The sequence below is a fragment of the Garra rufa genome, chromosome 2 (assembly GCF_049309525.1).
Source record: "Garra rufa chromosome 2, GarRuf1.0, whole genome shotgun sequence".
Classification (NCBI taxonomy): Eukaryota; Metazoa; Chordata; class Actinopteri; order Cypriniformes; family Cyprinidae; genus Garra; species Garra rufa.
The window spans coordinates 45,098,205-45,123,668 of record NC_133362.1 but is presented as its reverse complement, the minus strand read 5'-3'; the positions used below and the strand labels follow the sequence as shown (position 1 = coordinate 45,123,668).

Below are 25,464 nucleotides of genomic sequence, written 5' to 3'. Positions count from 1 at the left end.
AAACTGGTCTTAAACTGGGTGTGTGACACGTATGTCTGTGGAATTGTGTTTGGCAGAGGAAAAAAATTCAGTCAAAAGATTTTTTTTTCCTTTAATCCCTGTGAATGTCAGCATCATTTCTATTTTCTCAGGGTAATGGATGGTATAACAGAAGCGTGCATGAAGGGCGGGATTGAGGCCTGCTACTCTTCTGTCTCCTGTGCTTGTGCCCTATTGGGCACTTTAGATGAGCTCAGTCAGGGGCGTGGCCTGCAGCAAGACCAGTCCCGCTTGCTGCTGCGGCGATTGGATGATCTTAAGGAAGGAGTGGAGTCCATGCGTGAGTCTGTAGAGCTCAACGAAGCTGACTTCCGTTGGCAGCGGCGTGTGCTTTCTTCTGAGAACGCCACCTGGGAGACGAGCATTACTGAACGCAGCCCTGACATCAGCATCAGCGTCACCACCGACACTGGCCAGACCACTTTGGAGGGGGATGTGGGTCAGACCACTCTGGAAGGGGAAATGGGCCAGACCACTCCAGAGGACTGCGGGGAGCAACCGCGCCTACCGTCGCCTTCTACCTGTGGGGCCGCAGCAGGAGCTCGCCGGGACCTACCAGAATGTGTACGAGACAGTGGAGCCACAGAGGCCCCGTCCAGTACGGCCCCTCCAGATGTAGTGCAGCGCAGCCATGGCCTGGCGTACCCTGACATCACCAACTTCCTGTCTGTGGAGTCTCGGACACGCTCACACGGCTCACGCTACAGTGAAAGTAACTTCAGTGCGGACGAGCAGGAGCTGTCCCGAACAGAGTTCGATTCATGCGACCAGTACTCAATGGCTGCAGAAAAGGACTCGGGACGATCCGACGTCTCCGATATGGGCTCTGATAACTGCTCTCTCGCTGATGAGGAACAGACGCCACGGGACTGTCCTGGGCACCGTACACTACGGACAGCTGCTCTGTCCCTAAAACTGCTGAAGAACCAGGAGGCAGACCAACAGAGCGCCCGGCTCTTTGTGCAGTCTCTAGCTGCACTGCTGCCACGGCTGCTGGGACTGCACAGCACCACAGATGTGGACGTGTCCCTGCAGAATTTCTCATCCACCTTCTGTTCCGGACTGCAAGCAGGTAACTTGTTGTATAGAGGGTATGCGTTGATGTCACTTTCCTGCCAGAACACGCCCCCTCAGCCGAACTAAGTGGCAAAAGAGCAGCTAAGTGAATGGATTTAATAGAGAAGCTGCGAAAAACAAACAATAATCCGTTTAAACTAAAGGTTGCTGGACTCGATACAGATCTGGCCATTTAAAATGCGCGCGGGAAGTAAAGTGGTCTCGCGTGACGCCGGTGTATTCCAAGGGAACACGGAAAATACAATGACATAGGAAAGACATGATCAGTAGGGGGCAGTCATGTAACGCACTGGACTGGAGCAGGCTGAAAACATTGCTGCAAACTAAAGGGTACGGTAACCTGGAGGGGACACCTTCGGTTCACTTATGTTTGTCGTGGCCACACAAATGAATTCGTAGGAACGTCATATTACTTTTTGTCATTGCCACGAGATATTAATTCCTGGGAATGTCATATTATGTCGTGGCCACAAGATTATTTTGTCGAGGTAACGACATCCTTATGTTTATAAACAAACCTGCATAACCATAGCCCAGGATTATCAGAGATAGGTTTGTTAATATATATAGTATTATATATATATAATATATAATATATAGAGTATATATATATATATTCATTTTTAGTCTAATTATAACCTTTATAGTGTTTCATTGTAAATCGTTTATGGTCACACACGGGCATTAATACAATCATAAAGTCAAAACTTTATTGGCATAATTGTCGTTCACAATATTTGCTAAATATATGCCAAATAGCATATACAGAAATTTATTTAGGTTAAGCGATTCACAATAAAGAAAAAAGTAGATAGCTCTAAATCACTTATTATTTATTATTATTATAGGTTATTATTATTTCAATACCTGGTTAGGGCTATTTATTTTTAACGCCTGACAATTATGCCAATAACGTTTTGACTTTTTGATTGTATTTATCCCAGTGTATGACGATAAATGAGCATGTTTTCATTTACAAATGAAACTACGTGATGATTCATTTCTCAGTAAAACAGTTTAGTATTTATATAGTCTAGTCTATTAATTAGACGAAACAAAATAAAATATGTTCAATTCAACCTTTAAACTACATTCCAGTAAAAATCAGTCATATCATATGTCAAGCATTTACAGAATCATTTACATGAACGTTAAAGAGAGCCAAATTAAGGGGTGGAAACGCACGGAAATAAAAATATATACAAAAATAACAGGGTAATAAAAATAATATTAGTAATAGTAATACTAATGATAATGATAATAATATTAAGACAAATACGAAAAAAAAAGACTATTAGTTAATAGAAGGAATGTAGGCCTATTTTACTGTGTGACGATAAATTATTTCCAAATGAAACTACGTGAATGATTCACTCTTCAATTATTTGTCTATTAATTAGACTAAATAAAATACAATATATGTTAAATTTAAGCTTTAAACTGCATTCCAGTAAAAACCGCAGTCATAGAACCTTTACAGTATCATTTACGTTCAGAATGTTATGTAACGAGATCAAAATGAAGGAAAAAATAACGAACATAAACGAATAATACAAATATTACGGAAAAAAAGAAGGTCAGTCAATGGACAAGATTGTGGGATGCATGAAATGTTTCTTGCAGGGCTATTTAATTTGAAGTAGGCCTACATGTAATACATGTAAACACTTGTGAAAGCTGTCTACATTGCGCACAGACAGCATTAGCATACACAGCATCGCCTATATAATTATTTAATAGGTATTGTATTAATTTCTATAACAATTAATATAATAATTTCTTAACTCAAAATAAAATATCTCAAATAATTCTGGGTTACTAATGTCACGCAGGTTTGTTTATTCATTAAACTCGTGGCCACGAGAAATGCATGTTGAGCAAAAATACATTTCACGAAAATAATATAAAATTACAAAACAAATGGAATGAGGGATAAGCTTTAAAGTTCACGTAAAAGCCAAATATTAAGCGGCATCCTTCATGTTTTCTTTATTCAGCAAATACTTTACAGTTTTGAATTATGTTCAGCTTCTGTTTTTATGACCATAAATGACAGTTTTTTTTTTTAGTTTTTTTTTTTTTTTTAGAAAAACGTCCGAACACCGGTCTCAAAAGTAGAAGCGAAAGTCTTGTTTCCACCAGCGCGGCATTTTTTTATTCACCGTAATTGATATGGATGTCTAAAACAAAAATAAGGAGAATCCTAAAACATATAAATATACATTTCTTAAAATAATAACATCTGAACTTCGTACACAACAATACGGCAACGACTTTACAACAGGACACATTATTTTATTTTAAAGTAGCTTGTACACCAATGGATTTCAGATGGCAGGATATTTCAGACCGCATCTCCACAGCATAATCACTCTAATATTAAACATACGGGTCAGGAGGTGGGTCGGGTACAATATTTTATTTTTTTTATTCGGCGGTCCGAGTTGCGGGCGGGTTAGTTGAAAACGTCGGTCGGGTTCGGGTTGTTTATCCACTGACCCGCGCATCACTGGTGTCAGGGCCGTGGACACTAATGTTTTGAAAAAAGTGGAGCGAGTGAGGAAAGCTTTCCCCTTCTCCCTGGCATGCATTTGAATGCTGAATTCGAAATGCAACTGAATGCAGTCGGAATCCGCCCCCAGCACCCCCAAAATAGTCTCCAAATGTTGATTACAACAAGGCAACAGACAGCATTCAACACCCCACCCCACCCCCACTCTGCCATTCATAAACATTTCGCTCTTTATACTGCATGCCGCTTAACGCTGATGCCTCATTAACGGCTACTTTTCAGAAAACTGAAAAAAAAAGAAAAAAAAAAAACACTTCCCTTTGGTTTCCCAGAACAGACTTAAGCCTAGTTCCAGGCTTAACGAACTTCTTCGAAATAGAAGAACTACATTTCCACTTTAAAAAAAAGAAAAAGAAAAAAGGTGGGGAAAAATTGCATAACTCACTGGAGCACTTTTGATACTAAACAACTGTATTCGTTGTCAGTCATATAAGCTTTATTGTTTTGAAAAGTGAGCCTTCTGTTTATTTGTCTAAATTATTTTCTATATTAGGATATAATACTAGGCTATAATATTTACATGGACATTAGGCCAAATCTACATGGGTTTCTTCCCTTTCACTTCAATTAGTTTTTAAGAAAAAAAAAAAAAAAAAAAAACTGCATGGGCAGTGCGCCATCTTAATGTACAGCATCAAAAATGTAAGAACAAATCTAAAGACAATAATAATAATAATAATAATAATAATAATAATAATAATAATGATAATAATAATTAAATTAATTATTAACACTCCTAAAAGTACAGTATAGTGCTCAGATACACTTAAGTTAGGTGACCTAACCCTAGTTGATACTTTATTTCAACTTTTCAATTATTTCATTAATTTACAAATAAACAAATGCCTTTCCGATGTGATATAAGTGAAAAGGGAGACGATTTCGAAAATGATTTCACCAAAAGGCGGACGCGAACTCGGGTCTCCCGCGTCAAAAAAACGACTTGTTACTCGTATTATCACTTGCGCCACGGAAAATGTTGCACAATAGCCGTCTTTTGTAATATTTGTAAATATGGCCTATTTGTATTGTGTAAAAACATTAAATAAAAGGCACCAGACTACAGAAAATGGCATATACTAAAGTATTTTTTTCTGTTTTTACATTTTTACATTTATTTTGCTTCCGACGCCCATGCTTGATGATGAAGTATAGTCTATAGGATATAACAAAGTGCTTTTCCAGTCCCGATTCGACGAGGTTTTATTCCGCATCCACCCGCTCCCGCTATATTAACTATATTATTTGCCCGCTGCCTGCTTAGAATAAATTTCTAAGCACCAAAATCGCAAAAACAAATCAAAATAATAATAATAATAATAATAATAATAATAATAATAATAATAATAATAATAATAATAATAATAAATAAATTAATTAATTTTTAACTCTATAAAAACTGTAGTTTATATTTATCCTCTCCATTTCTATTTCTCTCTACTCAAATTAATTGTCAGTGTATCTAAAATTGTGTATCTTAGAAAAAGAAAAAGACGAACTACCTCTTAAACATGCATATCTTAATTTGATGTTGCTTTAAAACGCTGAAATATATAATGTATTTTATTCTGAAGGTGAAAGTTGTCGAGTTATTCAACTGCCCGCGGCGCCGTCAGGATCACTTTTTTCCCCCTTTAATTAAGTGGATACAGCTTACAATACTCCTTCAAGAGTACGGGATTGCTCAAAACTATGCTATTTTACATATTTCTGTTATTTGTGTACAATCACAATGAAAAAACAGATGTGTATGCTATTTGTAAAAAAAAAAATGGAAACGAGATGCTAGTTTAAGGGCGCATCACAGAAATTGCCTACAATTCTGCATATAGGCTTGCTACTTATTAATTTTATTTTATTTCGTTTTGTTAAATTATTATTCATTAAGAAAATTATATTTCGCATATGGGCATTTTTATTTATTTTACATACAGCTTTTTTGGGGTTTTCTCTGTGCATAAGCTCTGCGCGTGACGTTCTGATGTTTCTGCTGCTTTTTGCTTGTGTACAATTAACCCCTCAAAACGAATTTAGCTGTTATTAATGTGACACAGCCACGTTTCAATTTAAATTTAAATGTAATTTAACACAATCTGGTCGTTAATAGGCTAATAACTAAACGCGTCGGTTGTCGTTTGAAAAACAAAAAACAAAAAAACAAAAAAACAGAAATTAACATTTCTATTTTCAATGCAGTCTAATAAAAGTTCATCAGGAAAAAAAGAAAAGAAAATAATAATAAAACTGCTCCTGCTTATGAATAATTGTTTGCTTGATGATGAAGTATCTAAATAGTCTATACTCTATAACAAAGTGCTTTTCCAGTCCCGCTTCCACGAGGTTTTATTCCGCATCCACCCGCTCCGCGCTATATTAACTATATTATTCGCCCGCTGCCCGCTTAGAATACATTTCTAAGCACCAAGATCGCAAAAAATACTGTAGTTTATATTTATCCTTCCCATTTCTATTTGTCTCTACTCAAATTAATTGTCAGTGTATCTAAAATTGTGTATCTTAGAAAAAGAAAAAGACGAACTACCTCTTAAACATGCATATCTTAATTTGATGTTGCTTTAAAACGCTGAAATATATAATGTATTTTATTGTGAAGGTGAAAGTTTTCGAGTTATTTAACTGCCTGCGGCGCCGTCAGGATCACTTGATTTTTTTCCCCTTAATAAAGTGGATACAGTTTACAATACTCGTTCAAGAGTACGGCATTGCTCAAAACTATGCTATTTTACATATTTCTGTTATTTGTGTACAATCACAATTAAAAAAAAAAAAAAAACAGATGTGTAGGCTTTTTGTAAAAATAAATAAATAATGGAAACAAGATGCTGGTTTAAGGGCGCATCACAGAAATTGCCTAAAATTCTGCATACAGGCTTGCTACTTATTAATTTGTTAAATTATTATTCATTCAGAAAAGAAAAACATATATTTCTTATATGTGCCTATTTTAATTATTATTATACATAGGTTTATTGGGTTTTTCTCTGTGCATAAGCTCTGCGCGTGAGGTTCTGATGTTTATGCTGCTTCTTGCTTGTGTATAATTAATCCCTGAAAACGAATTTAGCGGTTTACGTCAGTTGTCGGTTGGAAAAATAAAATAACTGAAATTAACATTTCTATTTCCGATGCAGTCTAATAAATGTTCATCAGGAAAACAAAGAAAGAAAACAAAATAACAAAACAACTGCAACTGCTTATGAATAGGCTATCTTTTTGCTATTGGTTTGAACCATAATTTCAGGAAAGAGGAATCATTGAACTATTGTACTGGTATTTGTGACCAACGCCCCCTAGAGCTGGCCATGGTGTTTGGCTACAGAATGTTGTTCCTTGCGCCACCTGGTGGATATTATATGAAGTGCAACAACGTTGTAAAAAAATCAAAAAAAGCCGCTGCGGTAGGACGCGTGCCCACGCGTGCCGAATTGCAGGCTGCCGCGTGAAAATAGACGCATTTTTAATGGCCAGATCTGTATAGTGTTTCTTACAACTTACAAAATATCCAGTGGCCCATGGATATTGATATGCAGCAAGGACGCTGAGGGACAACGCTGGGGAATTACATAAGCAAATCTGCCTGTGAACGTATTTTATAAATACAAAAATAGGTTGGTCTAAATCCAGGTGATCACTTACTGGTGTAATAAATTAGAATGTCATAGAAAAGTTCATCTATTTCAGTAATTCAGCTCAAATTGTGAAACTCGTGTGTTAAATAAATTCAATGCACACAGACTGAAGTATTGTCAAGAGGAAAATGTGAAACAAGAGACCAAAAAATGCAGATGAGCTGAAGGCCACTGTCAAAGAAACCTGGGCTTCCATTCCACCTCAACAGTGCCATGGACTGATCACCTGCATGCCACGCCGAATTGAGGCAGTAATTAAAGCAAAAGGAGCCCCTACCAAGTATTCAGCACATATAAAGTAAATTAATTACTGCCTCAATTCGGCGTGGCATGCAGGTGATCAGTCCATGGCACTGTTGAGGTGGAATGGAAGCCCAGGTTTCTTTGACAGTGGCCTTCAGCTCATCTGCATTTTTTGGTCTCTTGTTTCGCATTTTCCTCTTGACAATACCCCATAGGTTCAGGTCTGGTGAGTTTGCTGGCCAGTCAAGCACACCAACACCATGGTCATTTAACTAACTTTTGTTGCTTTTGGCAGTGTGGGCAGGTGCCAAATCCTGCTGGAAAATGAAATCAGCATCTTTAAAAAGCTGGTCAGCAGAAGGAAGCATTGGAAGCAGTGCTCTAAAATTTCTTGGTAAACGGGTGCAGTGACTTTGGTTTTTAAAAAACACAGTGGACCAACACCAGCAGATGACACTGCACATTATCACCCAAATTATCACAGACTGTGGAAACTTAACACTGGACTTTTTATTTTTTATTTATTTATTTTTTTTTTTAATTCAAAACTTGCTCTCATCTCAAAAGAGGACTTTGGACCACTGGGCAACAGTCAATTTCTTTTTCTGTTGCCAAATTCCTTGACACGTCTGTGTGTGGTGGCTCTTGATGCCTTGACTCCAGCCTCAGTCCATTCCCAAATTCTTGAATCGATTTTGCTTGAGGCTGCGGTTCTCTCGGTTGGTTGTGCATATTTTTCTTCCACACTTTTTCCTTCCACTCAACTTTCTGTTAACATGCTTGGATACAGCACTCTGTGAACAGCCAGCTTCTTTGGCAATGAATGTTTGTGGATTACCCTCTTTGTGAAGGGTGTCAATGATTGTCTTCTGAACAAATGTCAGATCAGCAGTCTTCCCCATGATTGTGTAGCCTAGTGAACCAAACTGAGAGACCATTTTGAAGGCTCAGGAAACCTTTGCAGTTGTTTTGTGTTGATTACCTGATTGGCATGTCACCATATTCTAATTTGTTGAGAGTAAGTTGGTGGGTTTTTGTTAAATGTGAGCCAAATCATCACAATTAAAAGAACCAAAGACTTAAACTATTTCAGTCTGTGCACTGAATTTATTTAATACACAAGTTTCACATTTTGAGTTGAATTACTGAAATAAATGAACTTTTCCACGTCATTCTAATTTATTGAGATGCACCGGTATACTGTATATGATCATCTCATCCAGCCCAAAAACTTCTATAGTTTTTTTTTCAGTGTTTATTTAAAAACATCCACAAAATTCAACATATCAACATGAAATGACAACTGAAAATCCATGTTTCGCAAATCAATGTCCATTTGTTTCTGTGTATTGCGGCAATCCATTTGCTTTTGTTTTCTGTAACTTTCAGCAGTCTGTAAAAATATATCTCAGATTTCTTGTCAAATCTATTAGTACAGTCAATCGCAAAGCTCTTTCTCATTTTAGATGCGTTTAGTGCATTTTATGGCAGCTTTCATGTTGAAAACTAATGCTGCCATTCAGTCTTTTTGCCACTCACAGGGTGGGACCGCTTGGACTCCAGCTGACAGTGACTTCACATGCATACCCTCTATATGATTGTTGTATACAAGAATGAACTGTTAATCTGCTAATGCTATAGGCCAGAAATGTTCAGTCTTGAACTTCCTGAACTATCCTGCAGAGATTAGCTTGGGTTGTGGCTAGAAGGGATACAGCTCCAACTGTAAACTAACAATAAAAAATCATTTTTGTACCTGTTTGTTTTATTAACATCTACACCTACCCCAACCCAAACATAGCCCTTACTATAATACAAAAACAGTATTATTATTGTACAGTGTAACAATAATATAAAATAATATAATATAATAAAATAACGTTAGATTGATTGTTAGATTGTGTGCATGCCCAGTAGCCACAGCTATCTCCCTTCTAACCTTAACAATTAGATTGTGTCTCAATTAAACACTGTTTCACTGTGGATATTTGAAAACAAAACCATTATCGGTAGGTTATCAGGCAATGCCAATAATCTCAAAGTGGCCCAATATCATTTTTTTTAGCCAGGCTAATTTACGAATGCTAAAGTCACACTGTTCCCCATTATTTCACCCAAAAATGAAAAATTCTGTCATCATTTACTCACCTTCACGTTGTTCCAAACCCATAAGACTTTTGATCACAAATAGATAGAAAGAGATAATTCTAATAACGAGATATTTCTGTCCTTCCATTAAAAGTAAATTCCACCAAAACTTAAACTTTTACTTTATATGTGACCTTGGTCCACAAAACCAGTCATAAGGGTAAATTTTTGAAATTGACATTTATACTTCATCTGAAAGCTGAATAAATAAGCTTCCCATTAATGTATGGCATGGCAAGCTTTCCATTGATGTACTGGCCAAGACACAACTATTTAAAAATCTGGATTCTGTGGTTGCAAAAAAATCTAAATATTGAAAAAAATCACCTTTAAAGTTGTCCAAATTAAGCTTTTAGCAATGCATATTACTAATCAAAAATTAAGTTTTTATATATTTACGGTAGTGTGCGTTGATTAAAAATTAAATGTGAATAAAAGCTTAAATTAAATCTGTTCTTCGTATAAAGCGAAGTCAATTGGCTTTTTGCAGCATTGACACTGTTAGTTTCCTGTTTATTACCGTGCAGTATCTTTGAAACAGTCTGTATTATGTTGTATAAATAAATGACTTGATTTGACTTCAGAAGACTTTATTCATTTTTATGACATTTTTTTTAAATGTTAAAATGTTGGTGGAATGCACTTCAGTAGAGGGAAATATCTCAGAATTTATATAAAAAAAAATTAAATATGAATTTGGAACTACTAATTTTTCATACATACTATCGTGTTCACGTGCACTAAATACAGAAACTATATACTGGTATTGTTGTCCATGTGCACATATTAGAGACACTTTAAGTTTACTGTTAGGATGTTTGTATATGCACACTTGAAGATAATGTGATCTTATTCTGTGGTTTTATAGGTGGGATTCATTCTCCAGGTTTCGAGGGCAGTGAAAACCTAAATTGTCAGGCTCTGATGAACGCAGATGGATTGTACCTGGTTTCCTATTATGCTCTACTGCTCAACCTCAAACTGTGCTGCTGCGACTACTACCACAGGAAACCCACATGTGCTCTGGTGTCTTTGGTATTACTGGATTATTTTACCGTAAATTTGACTACACAATCTGATGGTGATGTTGAATTAGGTGTGTCCTTTGTGTGCAGAAAGAGTTTGTGCGTCAGATCCAGAGCAGTGGCGTTCTGGTGGTTCTGTCTCAGGCCTGGATCGAGGAGCTCTACAACCAGGTGTTGGAGAGAAACCTGCTGGGAGAGGCAGGATACTGGGGCTCAGCTGAGGAGCAGTCCTTACCTCTCATCACCATGCTCACTGGTAATACTCCTTTGTATCAAATGAGCAATTATTGGAATACATCCATTGTGTGTAGGAATCTAAAACATTTGTCTTATTGTCTTCTTTGAGATTAAAAAATTCAGGCGTTATTTATTTCTGAAACAATGTATTTGACTCTGACCAACTGTTTTAAAAATACACATACAGACCCTGTAAGAATAGTGCCTTTAGATTAATACCAGGGTGTCCTTAAAATGTCTTAAATCACGCTTTCCTAATAAAAGGCCTTAAAAAAGTCTTAAAAGGCGAGACACTGCAGGTGAATAGGGTAAAAAAACCTAATAGTTATCACCTTACTTACTCAGTTGATTGCTTACATTTATAATTGCAAACATTTTTTGTATTACATTTTTTAAATGTTAGATTTTAATATGCAAATGAGGCATTATTTAATGAAAGATGCACTAGTATTTCTAGTACAAAAATCTAAACACTGGATCAAGTCCATTTCAAAATTATTGTTTATTTATTTTTATTTTTTACATATTAGAGTCAAATGTTTTTACAGAGGAATTTGGGGTATCTCATTTTGTAACTCAGTAAATCAGAAAATACCTAGTACAGACAGAACATATTTTTTTTTACAGTTTTTGAGGGAATAAAATGTTGTATAAAATCAAGCAAATTATATATGAACAAATCCCTCTGTAAAAACCTTCAGGATATAGACAAGAATAAACATGTAAAGTTTGGTGTGTAAAAGTGTTACTGAAGTGGAGATTTATGACTCAATGTAGGAGAAAGCCTTTAAAAATGTGGATTGTAATTGAAATCTATTGACACAAGTAGATAAAGTGCTATACAATTCTTTTGGATGCATGTTTTTGCCTGCAGTGTCTCCCCTTAATTGCAAATGTTACATTGATTTTAGTTAAATAAACATGTAGTTAAGTTACTTACATTTTAGACACAATATTTACTCTTATACTTTTATACTATTATTTAATATTTAGTTCCAAACAAGGATCACAGTAGAAGTATAGCACATTCTCCAAGCAACACTGAATAAGTTTACTGAATGATTCAGCGTTTTTTGAAGAAATCAGTTGTGTAAAACACTTAATGCTCATTCATGACAGCAATGAAATTAAGTTTTCTTTTTACATTAAATATTGTATATATGCATGTAATATAATGTGTATTTACATTACAGGTTTAGGTCTTTAATTTCGCATAAGGTGGTATTAAAAAGGTCTCAAAAAGTCTTACATTTCACTTCTTCAAATCTGCAGAAACCCAGAATACGCAGACTAAATAATTATTTACAAATAATAAATGTGTATTTCTTCCTTTTCCATATTTTGCTTTGTCAGATGTTGATGGACTGGGCAGCAGCGCTATCGGTGGTCAGCTGATCAGAAAGGCCTCAACACAGTCACCCTTTATCTGCGACAAGAATGGCAGTGACAACTTGGTGGCAGGTATAGTGCAAGAAACTGTGCTTGTCTACACACACACACACACACATAATCACAAAGAGGTTATGGAGGTTTCTTTGTCAGCTCTCAGCTCTTTGAAGCATGTTTAGTTAGGAGTGGTCTCATTTTCTTGGCATTGTAGAGGGCAAGTCTGTCTGACAAGGTAACCTTTGCAGAGGAAAGACAAGTGGATTTGTTGATTTACTGTGTATGATGCAACAGTAACAATCCAGTAAAATGAGTATGCATAATCTTCAGTGACAGATAGCAAGGTACTCTCTGTTAATTATCTGTACTTGTAGCTTGACTACTTGCTATCTAGCATGTAGGGCTGCCACTAACGACTATTTTTATAGCAATTAATCTATTGACTAATTTATCGATTAATCGATTCATCTAAATGACCAATTTTCCCACAAAAAAAAACAACAGTTTTACTTATGAACATTTTATTTTTAATAAAATCAATTATGGGTCCCGTGTCCGAATCCCGACTCGAGGCCCTTCCCTGATCCTTACCCTGTCTCTCTTCCACTTTGCTTCCGGTTATTACTGATCTGTCCTATCATAATAAAGGCAAAAATGCCAAAAAATAAATCTTTAAAAATACTTATATAGTGCCCTCCACTAATATTGGCACCAAAGGTGGATGTGAAAATAAATCTGCATAATTTATCCGTTTGATCTTTCCTTAAAAAAATTCACAAAATTCTAACCTGTCATTGAAGTAAATCAATAGAACCTGGGGGGAATCTCATTATGAAATAAATGTTTTTCTCTAGTTCACATTGGCCACTATTATTGGCACCCAATTATTGCAACATCCTTTTCCCAAGATAACAGCTCTGAGTTTTCTCCAACAATGTCTAATGAGTTTGGAGAACACCTGACAAGAGATCAGAGACCATTCCTTTATACAGAATCTCTCCAGATTCTCCAGAATCTCTCTCTTCCCAGCTTCATGTTGGTGCTTCTTCTCTATACAGGGTTCAGGTCAGGGAACTGGGCGGCCATGGTAGAAGCTTCATTCTGTGCTCAGTGACACAATTTTGTGTTGATTTTGATGTTTGTTTTGGATCATCGTTTAGATTTTTTATCTGCTGGTATTTGATAGAATCCATGAAGCCATGTATCTAAACAAGATTTCCAGGACCTCCAGCAGAAAAATAGGTCTACAACATTAAAGACCCAGCAGTATTTTTAACCGTGGGCATGGGGTACTTTTTAATCCCTGTCTGCACCAAAACCATCTGGAGGGTTAGCTGCCAAAAAGCTCATTTTTAGTTAGTTTAGTTGACCATAGAAGCCAGTCCTGTTTGAAATTCCAATCATGTCTGACAAGTGAATATGCTGGAGTTTGTTTTTGGGTGAGCCAGGAGGATTTTTCTTGAAACCCTCTGGAACAACATGTGGTGATGTAGGGGCAGTTTGATAATTTAATTTTAGGCTTTTTGACCCCAAGACTCAATAATTCTCTGCAATTCTCCAACTGTGATCCTTGGAGAGTCTTTGGCCCCTCAAACTCTCCTCCTTATCGTAGAGCTGGGCGGTATGACCAAACATTTATATCACGGTATTTTTCAAAATTATACGGTATCACGGTATATGACGGTATTTTTTTTTTTTTTCATGCATGACTAGGTGTTAACCACATTTCCTAATAAATTAGAGAATAATTACTGCAGTATATTGGCTAACATTGACCGGACTAGTATTAACCCAGGTTTGATTGGTCTCACAAAATGCTGCTGTTCACAAAGAAGTGACAGTGGCACTCATAATTGTAATGAGGTGAAGAAATCAGAATTCATGACTTGCAGTCAAAATACACAACACTATATTGTGCATTCTTCATATTCCAGGACATGTTTGTGGCGGAGGTGGTGAAGCAAATTGCTCGTGTTGCCTCCTGCGGCTACAACTTTAGCCTGACCACATTTACATATGATGTAGTGATGCACCGAAATGAAAATTCTTGGCCGAAACCAAAAACTGAAAGAATTATGCCAATTATTAGTACCATTGCATTTATGGCCATGACTGTACTAATCTTACTAGAATCAAGGCATTGCAATTGCATAAATTAATATTAAAGTTTCAAAGAATAAATCAACTGTATCAGTTTAAACAATTATTATCAATCATAGCCTTTTGAAGCTTCATCGCAATTCTTGTCTTTCAGTCCCCACATTTAAGACCACCTGAAATCATAATTAAGACTTTCTTAGCCCCTAGTAACACTGCAGTCATCAATGAAAATTAAGAGCTTTATTTAAGACTTTCAAAAACAAACCTTACACAAAATACGTTTCTTTTTATTTTTTTCCCACCATGTTCGGGGCACAAGAAAAATATTAAGGGACTAAATTAATATCAGCATATGAAGTATAATCGTCCCTCATTGTCTGTGAAAGAATGCACATCAGATGATGAAAGCGCTGTTTTTACTTTCACTTTAACATATTGCGCAGTTTCCACATTGCTTGTGTGATATCCATTGGCTCACCTCCATGGTTTAAAACATAAATATTTAAACAAATACAGTATATAGAAAAGACATATCTTTAAAATATTGCGACGTAACTGAAAGCTACATCTGTCTGCATGCAATGCGCCGATCTCTGCTCTCATCACTGCAGACACACCCCCTCTTGAAATTTCGGCATTACAAGTTTTGCAAATCGCTAACCCTGGGTCTTTCTCAGATATACTGAAATACGTCCACACTGCAGATGTGTTGCTTCAGACGTGCAAGCTGCAGTTTCTGTTTGCGTCAACATAAGTGTTCCCGGCGCTTTGTATGCACACACTCACCGGTATTGGGGTATATGAAAAATGAATATCATTAAAAAAAAAAAACACCGGGAATTCGCTATGAAAAGGTATACCGCCCAGCCCTACCTTATCGTGCATTAGGATGATACAGACACACATCCTCTTTTAGGCAGATTTGTACCATCTTTAGTTGATTGGAACTTCTTAATTGTTGCCCTGATGGTGGGAATGGAAATTTTCAATGCTTCAGCTCTTTTCTTACAGACACTTTCTATTTTGCTCAACAAACTTGTTCTGCACATCAGAACTACATTCTTTGGTTTTACTCTTTGTGATGGATGATTAAGGGAATTTGGCCTTTGTGTTCCTCATATGTATAATCCCGTGGAACAGAAAGTCATAGCTGGACAATTTTATACTCCTAGCCACCCTGGTGTGCTAAAAAAATTTTTTTAATATTAATGGGAATATACGTCAGAGATATTTTACTTAGACAAATTTTTAGGGGTGCCAATAATTGTGGCCAACATGAACTAGAAAAAAAACATTTATTTCATAATGAGACCCCCCCCCCCCAGTTTCCATCGTTTTACTTCAATGAAAGTTGATTTTTTTTTTTTTTCGAATGAAAGATCTAAAGCATAAACAATGCAGATTTATTTTCATAGTCAGCTTTGCTTATTTTTACCAAGGGTGCCAATATTATTGGAGGGCACTGTATAATAGCAATAAGACAATAATAATTAGTTTAAAAAAAATAATTAAAAGCAAAAAGAAACCATATGGTTTTATTGCACAAAATGTTGAAATACATAATATATTATAAACAATAGAGCTGATGTACATTACGCGTTACAACAAAGGCCTGCAGAGGGCGCCAATGGCCTGACAATTGTTTTTACACTTCACTGCGCGATCTAATCCTTGTTTAATATTGACTAAACAACATTTAAGTCAAATGTCCACTTAATGTTTAATATTAATATATGCCATAATATATATTTTAATATATATTTAATATATGGCCATATCTTTACCACAGAAATGCTATAGCCACAGTAATTTAATGAATATGCGAACATCAAAAAGTGTAAACACTTGGAAAACACTGCATTTTGTCTGTGAAATGCTCCACTTCTGGTATTTTGCCGGTTACTCGACGCGGGCAAAATTAACCCTCCTGTTATCTTTGGGGTCAATTTGACCCAATTCAATGTTTAACCTATATACATATAATTGACTTTTTTTGCTTCAGATTGAATGACTTTTCCTAATTTAATGGGGAAAACTTGGTAAACATAAAATTAACATGATATTATTTTTTCAATGCCCTGTACACATTTTGTCACATCGGTGTTCTTTGGGGTCAATTTGACCCCAGGGTCTTTTAGCTGTATAAAATATAAAACATTTACACACATTTGTTTTGGGTGATATTGAGGTCACTATAACATGCTATGATTTTATAATATGCACTATAATTTTACATGTTAAGTATAATAAAAAAATTAAAAAATAACACAACCATACCTGTAGTATTGCGAGAACCACTGACAGTTCACATGACATGGGGGTAGGGGGAATCCTAATTCTCACGAGAACTTTGATATTTCCTGTGTTTTTTTTTGTGGGAGGAGAAAACATAATTCACATGGTATACAGGGTAGCTATAAAAGCTTGCACAGAAGCTTTCTAATCTATTTCTCTTTGTGCTCTGTGGGCTGTCACTTTAAGCTCTCTCAATTGAAAATGGCCTCTAAGCAAAGGTTTTCTGTCAGTCAGATTTTGTCACAGGTGACAGTGAAAGTGGGGGGGTGTATTTCAGAGTGTTGTTAAGTAGTCAACAAAGACATCAATTACCTGACACTAACCTTTTAGCAAAAAAAAAAAAAAAAATCATATTCTGGAGGTTTTAAATTGCTGGGGTCAAATTGACCCCAGTGGAAAAAGGTGTTAGCGGATTTTAGGGTAACAGGAGGGTTTTTCAAAAATCGAATAGTCGATTGGAATCTAGCATGTTGTTCTCTGACCATGAAGGGGGACAAAGGGAAATGTCTTGTATAGTTTGTGAGAATCTGAATATTTGGGGAACTTGTGTCAGATAAACAACCATTGACAACCCCTAGGTCAAGCTGTCATTCTCTCAGTGTGGCCTTGTTCTTGACAGGTGTGGTATTTGCCCGCTATATCCTGACTGGCTGCTGGAAGAACCTGATCGACACGCTGTCCACACCACTCACAGGGCGCATGGCAGGGAGCTCTAGGGGCCTCGCATTTATTCTCGGTGCAGAGGGAGTTAAAGAGCAGACTCAGAGGGAGAGAGATACCATCTGCCTCAGCCTGGATGGTCTACGCAAAGCTGCAGCACTAAGTTGTGCTCTGGGTAATATCACACATCATTCATTTCACCCTCACACATTAAAGTGGCCCTATTATGGATTTTTGAAAATTACCTTTCATGCAGTGTCTAACACAGCTCTAAGTAAATGAAAACATCTTGCTAAGTTTTAAATCTGAAAGTGCACCGTGTATAAAGTTACTGTCTCTCAAAAGCCGAAGTCGCAGAAGTACCGACCCAGTGTTTACAAAGTAAACTTGCAAGGAGCAAACACCCTTTACAAAAACAGGTAAAACAGCAATGTAGGAGTTGGGAGTTGGAGAAGAAAATGAGATGGGAGTTTTTTCGACATACCCTAACTGTCTTGAACCAGAGTGCACTGAGTAAGCTTCGCAGAGCTAGATACCCTTACTAAAATGAAGTATACTTCAAGTTTATTTTATTAAGTATATTTAAGTAAAGTTCAAGTATATTTTATGGAGTAAGTATACAAATATCAGTGTACTAGTAGTATACTTTAAGTATAACAGTAGTAAACTTTGAGTACCCAACTAGTTTACATCTATGTTTTCAGTTTGTACTGCAAGTATACTAAAAGTAAACATATAAGTATACTGATAGTTTACTAATTAAATACTTTTTTATGCATTTGAGTACACTTTGAAGTATAGTCTCAGAAAACTTGTTTAGTAGTTTTATACTGTAAGTATACTCGTAAGTTTTCTTTCAGTGAACTTTATATCATACTTTAAGTATACTACTATGTCCCTATTTAGGTATTCATTTGTATATATTTTGTTATATGGATATCTGAACACACAAAACATCAAAAGAAAGAAGAGGGTATTTGTTTGTAAACAAAAACATTTTATTCTAGCTTCATGCATTCTTTTTTTTAAACATTTGCTTGTGGGTAAGCTTCATAAATAAAAAAACAACATTTTTAACAAAAAGCTAAAAAAAGACTGTTCATGATAATCAAAACATAGATGGAGTTGATCAACGCCACAAAGCTTGACGGTCATCATTACCTTTTCTTGGGTCGACATTTTATTCCAAACCGTTACACAGTTTCACATTTCTGCGGTTTTGATGCAGTTTAATGTCTGACGATTGTGTTAGATTACATGTGGAACCGTTTTTTTCTTCAACTTGTGTTTTCTTCTGTACAAAAGATGTGCAAAATTGTCCCTAGCATATAACAATGAAAACAGATTCTCAGAGCACAGAAGTATAGCTCAAATATACTGAGACTTTTTTTTTAAGTCAGGTATACCTAAATGTCATTTTAAGTACATTTCTGAGAAGTATATAAAGCACATTTCTGAGAAGTACATAAAAAGTATACTAAAAGTATACTGTCCTATTTTATGTTTAAAAGAAGTATACTTATAGCACACTTGAATAAACTTTTTTTCGTAAAGGTAAAACGAGCGTTTGTGGTTAAAAAGTGTACAAATATTCATATTTAAAAAATGACATAGTTTTGCGAGATAAGATCCTTATTCCTCGACTGGAATCGTTAAGAGCCCTTTGAAGCTGCATTGGAACTGCATTTTAACCTTCAATCCATTGAGCACCATTACAGTCCACTATATGGAGAAAAATCCTGGAATGTTTTTCTCAAAAAACTTAATTTCTTTGCAACTAAAGAAAGAAAGATTATCTTGGATGACATGGGGGTGAGTAATTCATCAGGAAATTGTTATTCTGAAAGTGGAGTAATCCTTCAAAAATGGTTGCTCTCATGTACTCTGTAGCATGCAAAATACATATTTAGTTGTGTGTGTTGTGTTCGCTCCGCGCAGCTTGTAGGTCTCTGGCTAACCAGCTAACAGCAACATCTGTTAGCATCACAACTGTCGTTGCTATTACTTGGAGTTATGATAGAATAAAGCAATCATTGGTGTACAAACTGCAGTGCTTTATCAATACGTTTCTGCATTGAGCTAACGCATATACTATGGCTGTTTTGGTGTTTAATGGTGATTAGTGTTCTGTTTCCAACATGCACTGCACGCAGTAGACCAATCACAACAGACTGGGTCATAGGACCAATCACTGACTATTAGCGTCAAGCAAAGGAGGGGTTTGGAAAAATGTATTGTTGAAGCGAATCGTTTGGGATTCGTTCAGCAAATAAAGTAAAAATAAATGAATATAATAAGACAATGAAAGTGTTTTTGACTCCCAACAACCAAAATATGAACCTTTCATAATCTATAATATGCAAGATTATTTATACAGCGCTTTTTACAATACAAGTTGTGTCAAAGCAACCTTACAGTATTAAAATAATAAAATAAAATGTCAATAATAATGCAAGAGTTCCATATTGCAACAAAGTCAAATTGGGGAGGACTCATCTGGTTCCCATGGCCTTGTGCCGGTGGCCGTTTAGGGTAGGAGATCTTTCTTGATATAATAGGGGCACTTTAAACTATAATAGGGGCACTTTAAACTTTTGCATACACTCTGTGATAGTGGAGGATGGGACACTAATGGAAATGGTGTGTCTGCTGGGTCACTTAGGTGTGGCAGCCAACTGTGCCTCAGCGCTTGCCCAGATGGCAGCAGCATCATGTGTTCAGGAGGAGAAAGAGGAGAAGGAATTGGGGGAGACTGGAGATGCCATTGCCCAAGGTATTCACACATATTTCACTTTGAATCACTGGATTTAATCCTGTGTAGGGATGCACTGATACCATTACTGTCCTCTGACAGAAACCATGCAGCATATTTTACACACTTTTAAATGTCAGCATAAATTGGTGTCAGAACAAATTTTAATGCCAGTATTCATACCTGCATAGAGCTGCTGTTGCAGAGAGTACATCAGCACTCACAAAAGCATTAATGGGAAAGGAAAGCAAAAACAATCGTTTTGATCTAAACAAATTTGTATTACTTCTATTCAAGTTCCTTTACAAGTTCTCATAACATCAGTAGTGGTATAATGAGAATATCCCAGGCCCAACATATTGTTTACTTTAACAAAATATTGGTGGCATATGTTGATATATGGTTCCTGATATATGGTGATCAACTATTTGCATTTGTTATTGATTAGATAAATAGGTGAGTTAAAAAAGTTTTAAAACTGTAGTAAAACTTTCAACTTACTAGCTTCAGCTCATCAGTTCAGACCCTACTGTACTTCATTTAATCACCTTAGTTGAACTTGAATGTTTCTGTGTTGTAGTTAAGCAGCGTGTTGAACAGAAACTAGAGCAGATGGGCCGCTGTCAGGGCGTGAGGCTGCACACGGCCCATGTGCTCTGCATGGACGCTATACTCAATGTGGGGCTGGAAATGGGCAGCCATAACCATGACTGCTGGCCTCACGTCTTCAGGTACAACACTCACCTATGTTCATTCTTTGGGAAATATGATTTGATCATACTGTCAAATTTTTAGTAAAGTAAAAAAATTATTTTAGGATTGTCACTAGATGAAAATAGAAAAAGATAAAATTTTGACTTTTTAAATATACAAATTTACTGTTCAAAATCTAGTGGTGCATTTAATTCTTCTCATTAATGATACTTTTAACAATTTTTAATGATGCTAACAATTTACATGATTTTACATGACAAAAAATGTTTTTAAAAGGCATGGCAATTTCAACACTTTGTGCAGAGCTGGAAACTTCCTTTTCTATATGTTGTATAAAATTACATTCTACATATTTAATAAAATTAAATATTACATTTCCATTAGTAGTGTTAAATGTAAGGCGAAACACTGCAGGTGAATAGGGTAAAAAAAATAACTAATAGTTATCACCTTACTTACCCAGTTGATTGATTACATTGATAATTTGCTCAAAAAAAAATTGTATTACAATTTTTCTAAAATGTTAGGTTCAAATATGCAAACAAGGAAAATGCGCTAATTTGCAAAAGTTTTTACAGAGGGAATTTTGGGTATCTCATTTCGTCACGCCATAATTCAGAAAAAAACTTAGAACAGACAGGAAACACTATATTTTTTACCATTTTTTGGGGGAATAAAATGAATAAAATTATATATGAACAAATCCCTCTGTAAAAACCTTCAGAATATGGACAGGAATAAAAATTTAAAGATTGGTGTGTAATGCTACTGAAGTGGAGATTAATGGCTCAGTGTAGGAGAAAAAATGGCTCTTAAAATATGCATTGTAATTCAAATCTATTGACATAAATTAGGGATGCACCGAAATGAAAATTCTTGGCCGAAACCGAAAAAGAGGAAACCAAGGCCGAAAACCGAAACACCGAAAGAATTATGCCAATTATTAGTAGCATTGCATTTATGACTGTGTACTAATCTTACTAAAATCAAGGCATTGCAATTGCATAAATTAATATTAAAGTTTCAAAGAATAAATCAATTATATTAATTTAAACAATTATTATCAATCAAGTATTATATTACTTAAATAACATATACATATATTTCTCTTCCAGCAGGAGGCGCTATCAGAATGGTACACAAAGCAGCGCAATGACAATGCCTATGAAACGTGCAGCGCTCATATGTATTAAATGGATAGCGCTATCTCATCACTGCACGCACGACTGTAGACTCACTTCCTCTTGAAATTTCGGCATTATAAGTTTTGCAAATCGCTATCCGTGGGTCTTTCTCAGATATACTGAAATATGTTGCTTCAGACAAGCACGTGCGGCCCGCGGTTTCTGTTTGCGTCAACATACTGTTTCGGCCGTGTTGTTTCGGTGATAAAAATTTTCGGTGGCCTAATATTCGGTGCATCCCTAACATAAATAGTTAAAGTGATATAAAAGAAACACTTAACTGTGTTTTTTGGATGTTTTCTTTCCACTAGTCTGAAAAAACACTTTATGAAAAACCAAAAAGCCCAAAATCTCAAAATTGATAGGTGCATGAAAAAACAGTGTTTGCCTCCAGGTTTCCCCTTAACATGTTCAAACATTTACATTTAAATGTTTAAATGCTTAAACGTATAAACATAATTTTATTTTTATTTTTATTTTTCAAAAACAAATACCCACACTGAGTTGTAATATTCCTCAGAGTGATTGAGTATGTGAGTTCACTGGAACACACACACTTCAGTGATGGTGGATCCCAGCCTCCCATCGCCATCACACAAGCTCAGCAGGCTGTGGCAGTGGATCTGGAGCTGGAGTTGAGCGGAGAGGCCAGTCCAGAGCTTGAACTGGGACTCAGCCATCCAGTTATCCAGCCGCTTTCCATCCAGGAACTCTTGAGAGAAAGCAGTCGTGGTAAAGGGTTTGACCTTCGGGGAGGCAGTCTGCTCACAGGCACCAGTGCTGCCAAAGCAGTTTGCACGCTTTCCACACAAGCCGACAGGTACCACGCTTATAAAAGATATTTTTTTTATTGTCTGCATCTTCCCAGCTTTATTTTTCAATATGTTTTTCATTTAAGAGGAATGATTTCTAATGATGTTGATTAGGAATTCAGTTGTAATTCGTATTTTGTTTTATGGGTTACTATGACTAAAATGAGTTTAGTCTGGGTGTAACCAGAATTTGTGTCTACCTGAAAGTAATAAGCATTAAAGGGATAGTTCACCCAAAAAAATCAAAAATTTTATTTTTTTGGGTGAATTATCCCTTTAATTCTGTTTTTTTTTTAGCAAACAAAACTTCAAATACCTTTGAAACATTTGGCTTCTAACCAGAGTTATGTTGAAAATTGCCACTAGGGGGACCTGTAAGACAATAATTTGGTAGGCTTTTTTTTTTTATCCATCCAGTGCTCTCTGTTAGGGCAAGTAAAATAGCATCTTCTTTTAAAATGAATAAAGAAAAATAAAAATGTAGTTATTTAATGTTATTTAGTTTTTTTTCGAATGTGATTTATATCAGTCCTGTCCTTTAAGGATTAGTTCACTTCCAGAATAAAAAATTCCTGATAATTGACTCACCCCCATGTCATCGAAGATGTACATGTCTTTCTTTCTTCAGTCAAAATTAAGGTTTTTGAGGAAAACATTCCAAAATTTCTCCATATAGTGGACTTCAATGGGACCCATCGGGTTAAAGGTCTGAATTGCAGTTTCAATGCAGCTTCAAAGGGCATCACACAATCCCAGCCGAGGGATTAGGTTCTTATGTACAATGAAGGAAAAAATTATTTGATCCCCTGCTGATTTTGTACGTTTGCCCACTGACAAAAAAAATGATCAGTCTATAATTTTAATCATCAGTGAGAGACAGAGAAAAAAAAAAACAGAAAAACGCATTTTAAAACAAAGTTATAAATTGATTTGCGTTTTAATGAGTGAAATAAGTATTTGATCCCTTTGCAAAACATGACTTAGTACTTGGTGGAAAAACCCTTGTTACCAATCACAGAGGTCAGACATTTCTTGTAGCTGGCCACTAGGTTTGCACACACCTCAGGAGGGATTTTGTCCCACTCCTCTTTGCAGATCCTCTCCAAGTCATTAAGGTTTTGGGGCTGACGTTTGGCAACTCAAATCTTCAGCTACCTCCACAGTTTTTTTATGGTATTAAGGTCTGAAGACTGGCTAGGCCACTCTAGGACCTTAATGAGCTTCTTCCTGAGCCACTCCTTTGTTGCTTTGGTCGTGTGTTTTGGGTCATTGTCATGCTGGAATACCCATCCACGACCCATTTTCTATGCCCTGGCTTAGGAAAGAAGGTTTTCACCCAAAATTGGCTCCCTTAGCATAAAAACACCCCCAAAGCATAATGTTTCCACCTCCATGTTTGACCGTGGGGATGGTGTTCTTGGGGTCATAGGCAGCATTCCTTGTCCTCCAAACATGGCGACTTGAGTTGATGCCAAAGAGCTTGATTTTGGTCTCATCTGACCACAACACTTTCACCCAGTTCTCCACTAAATCATTCAGTTCATTGGCAAATTTCAGACGGGCCTGTACATGCACTTTCTTGAGCAGGGGCACTTTGCGGGTGCTGCAGGATTTCAGTCCTTTACGGCGTAGTGTGTTACCAATTGTTTTCTAGGTGACTATGATCCCAGCTGCCTTGACAAGATCCTCCCATGTAGTTCTGGGCTGATTCCTCACCGTTCTCATGATCATTGAAACTCCACGAGGTGAGATCTTGCACAAGGTGAGCCCCAGACCGAGGGGGATTGACAGTTATTTTGTGTTTCTTTCATTTGCGAATAATCACACCAACTGTTGTCACCTTCTCACCAAGCTGCTTGGCGATGGTCTTGTAGCCCATTCCAGCCTTGTGTAGGTCTACAATCTTGTTCCTAACTTCCTTGGACAGCTCTTTGGTCTTGGCCATGGTGGAGAGTTTGGAATCTGATTGATTGCTTCTGTGGACAGGTGTCTTTTATACAGGTAACAAACTGAGATTAGGACTAATCTCAGTTTGTTATCTGAAAAAAAGACACCTGGGAGCCAGAAATCTTGCTGATTGATAGGGGATCAAATACTTATTTCTCTCATTAAAATGCAAATCATGTTATAACTTTTTTTATATGCATTTTTCTGGATTTTCTCTTTTAAATACCTACCATTAAAAATATAGACTGATCATTTCTTTGTCACTTCATCTGTCATTTTGTTTTAAACAAGTTTAAATTTATATACATTTTAACCACAAATGCTTGTCTTGCACTAGCCCGACTTCACGTATTACATAGTCACATTGGAAAGGTCACGTAGGAAGTACAACGATGCATGCGTGTGGTGCTGCTGACGCAGGAGCTGATGTTCTGACATAGAACCCGGATGCACTGTAGCCTGTTTTCAAGCACAGGAGTAATTAATGACAGACTTTTCATTTTTGGCTGAACTATCCCTTTAATGTTAGAACATGATCTTAAGAGGGACAGCAAGGTCATCAACACCTACGGAATAGAACACTTCCTATTTATATGCAAGTTACATTGTAAAGTCTGTAATTA

The 25,464-nt window shown here is 36.3% G+C and overlaps 1 protein-coding gene across 1 annotated transcript in view; it reads left to right on the top strand.

Moving 5' to 3' along the window:
- arfgef3 (ARFGEF family member 3) overlaps positions 1-25,464 on the top strand; it is a 91,600-nt gene that overhangs the window by 31,750 nt on the left and 34,386 nt on the right. Inside the window, exons 12-19 of the mRNA XM_073834268.1 lie at positions 132-1,111; positions 10,598-10,764; positions 10,845-11,010; positions 12,345-12,452; positions 17,392-17,607; positions 20,095-20,205; positions 20,765-20,915; positions 22,603-22,902. Of these exons, the coding sequence (XP_073690369.1) occupies positions 132-1,111; positions 10,598-10,764; positions 10,845-11,010; positions 12,345-12,452; positions 17,392-17,607; positions 20,095-20,205; positions 20,765-20,915; positions 22,603-22,902 (2,199 nt within the window). The remainder of the gene's footprint in view (positions 1-131; positions 1,112-10,597; positions 10,765-10,844; positions 11,011-12,344; positions 12,453-17,391; positions 17,608-20,094; positions 20,206-20,764; positions 20,916-22,602; positions 22,903-25,464) is intronic.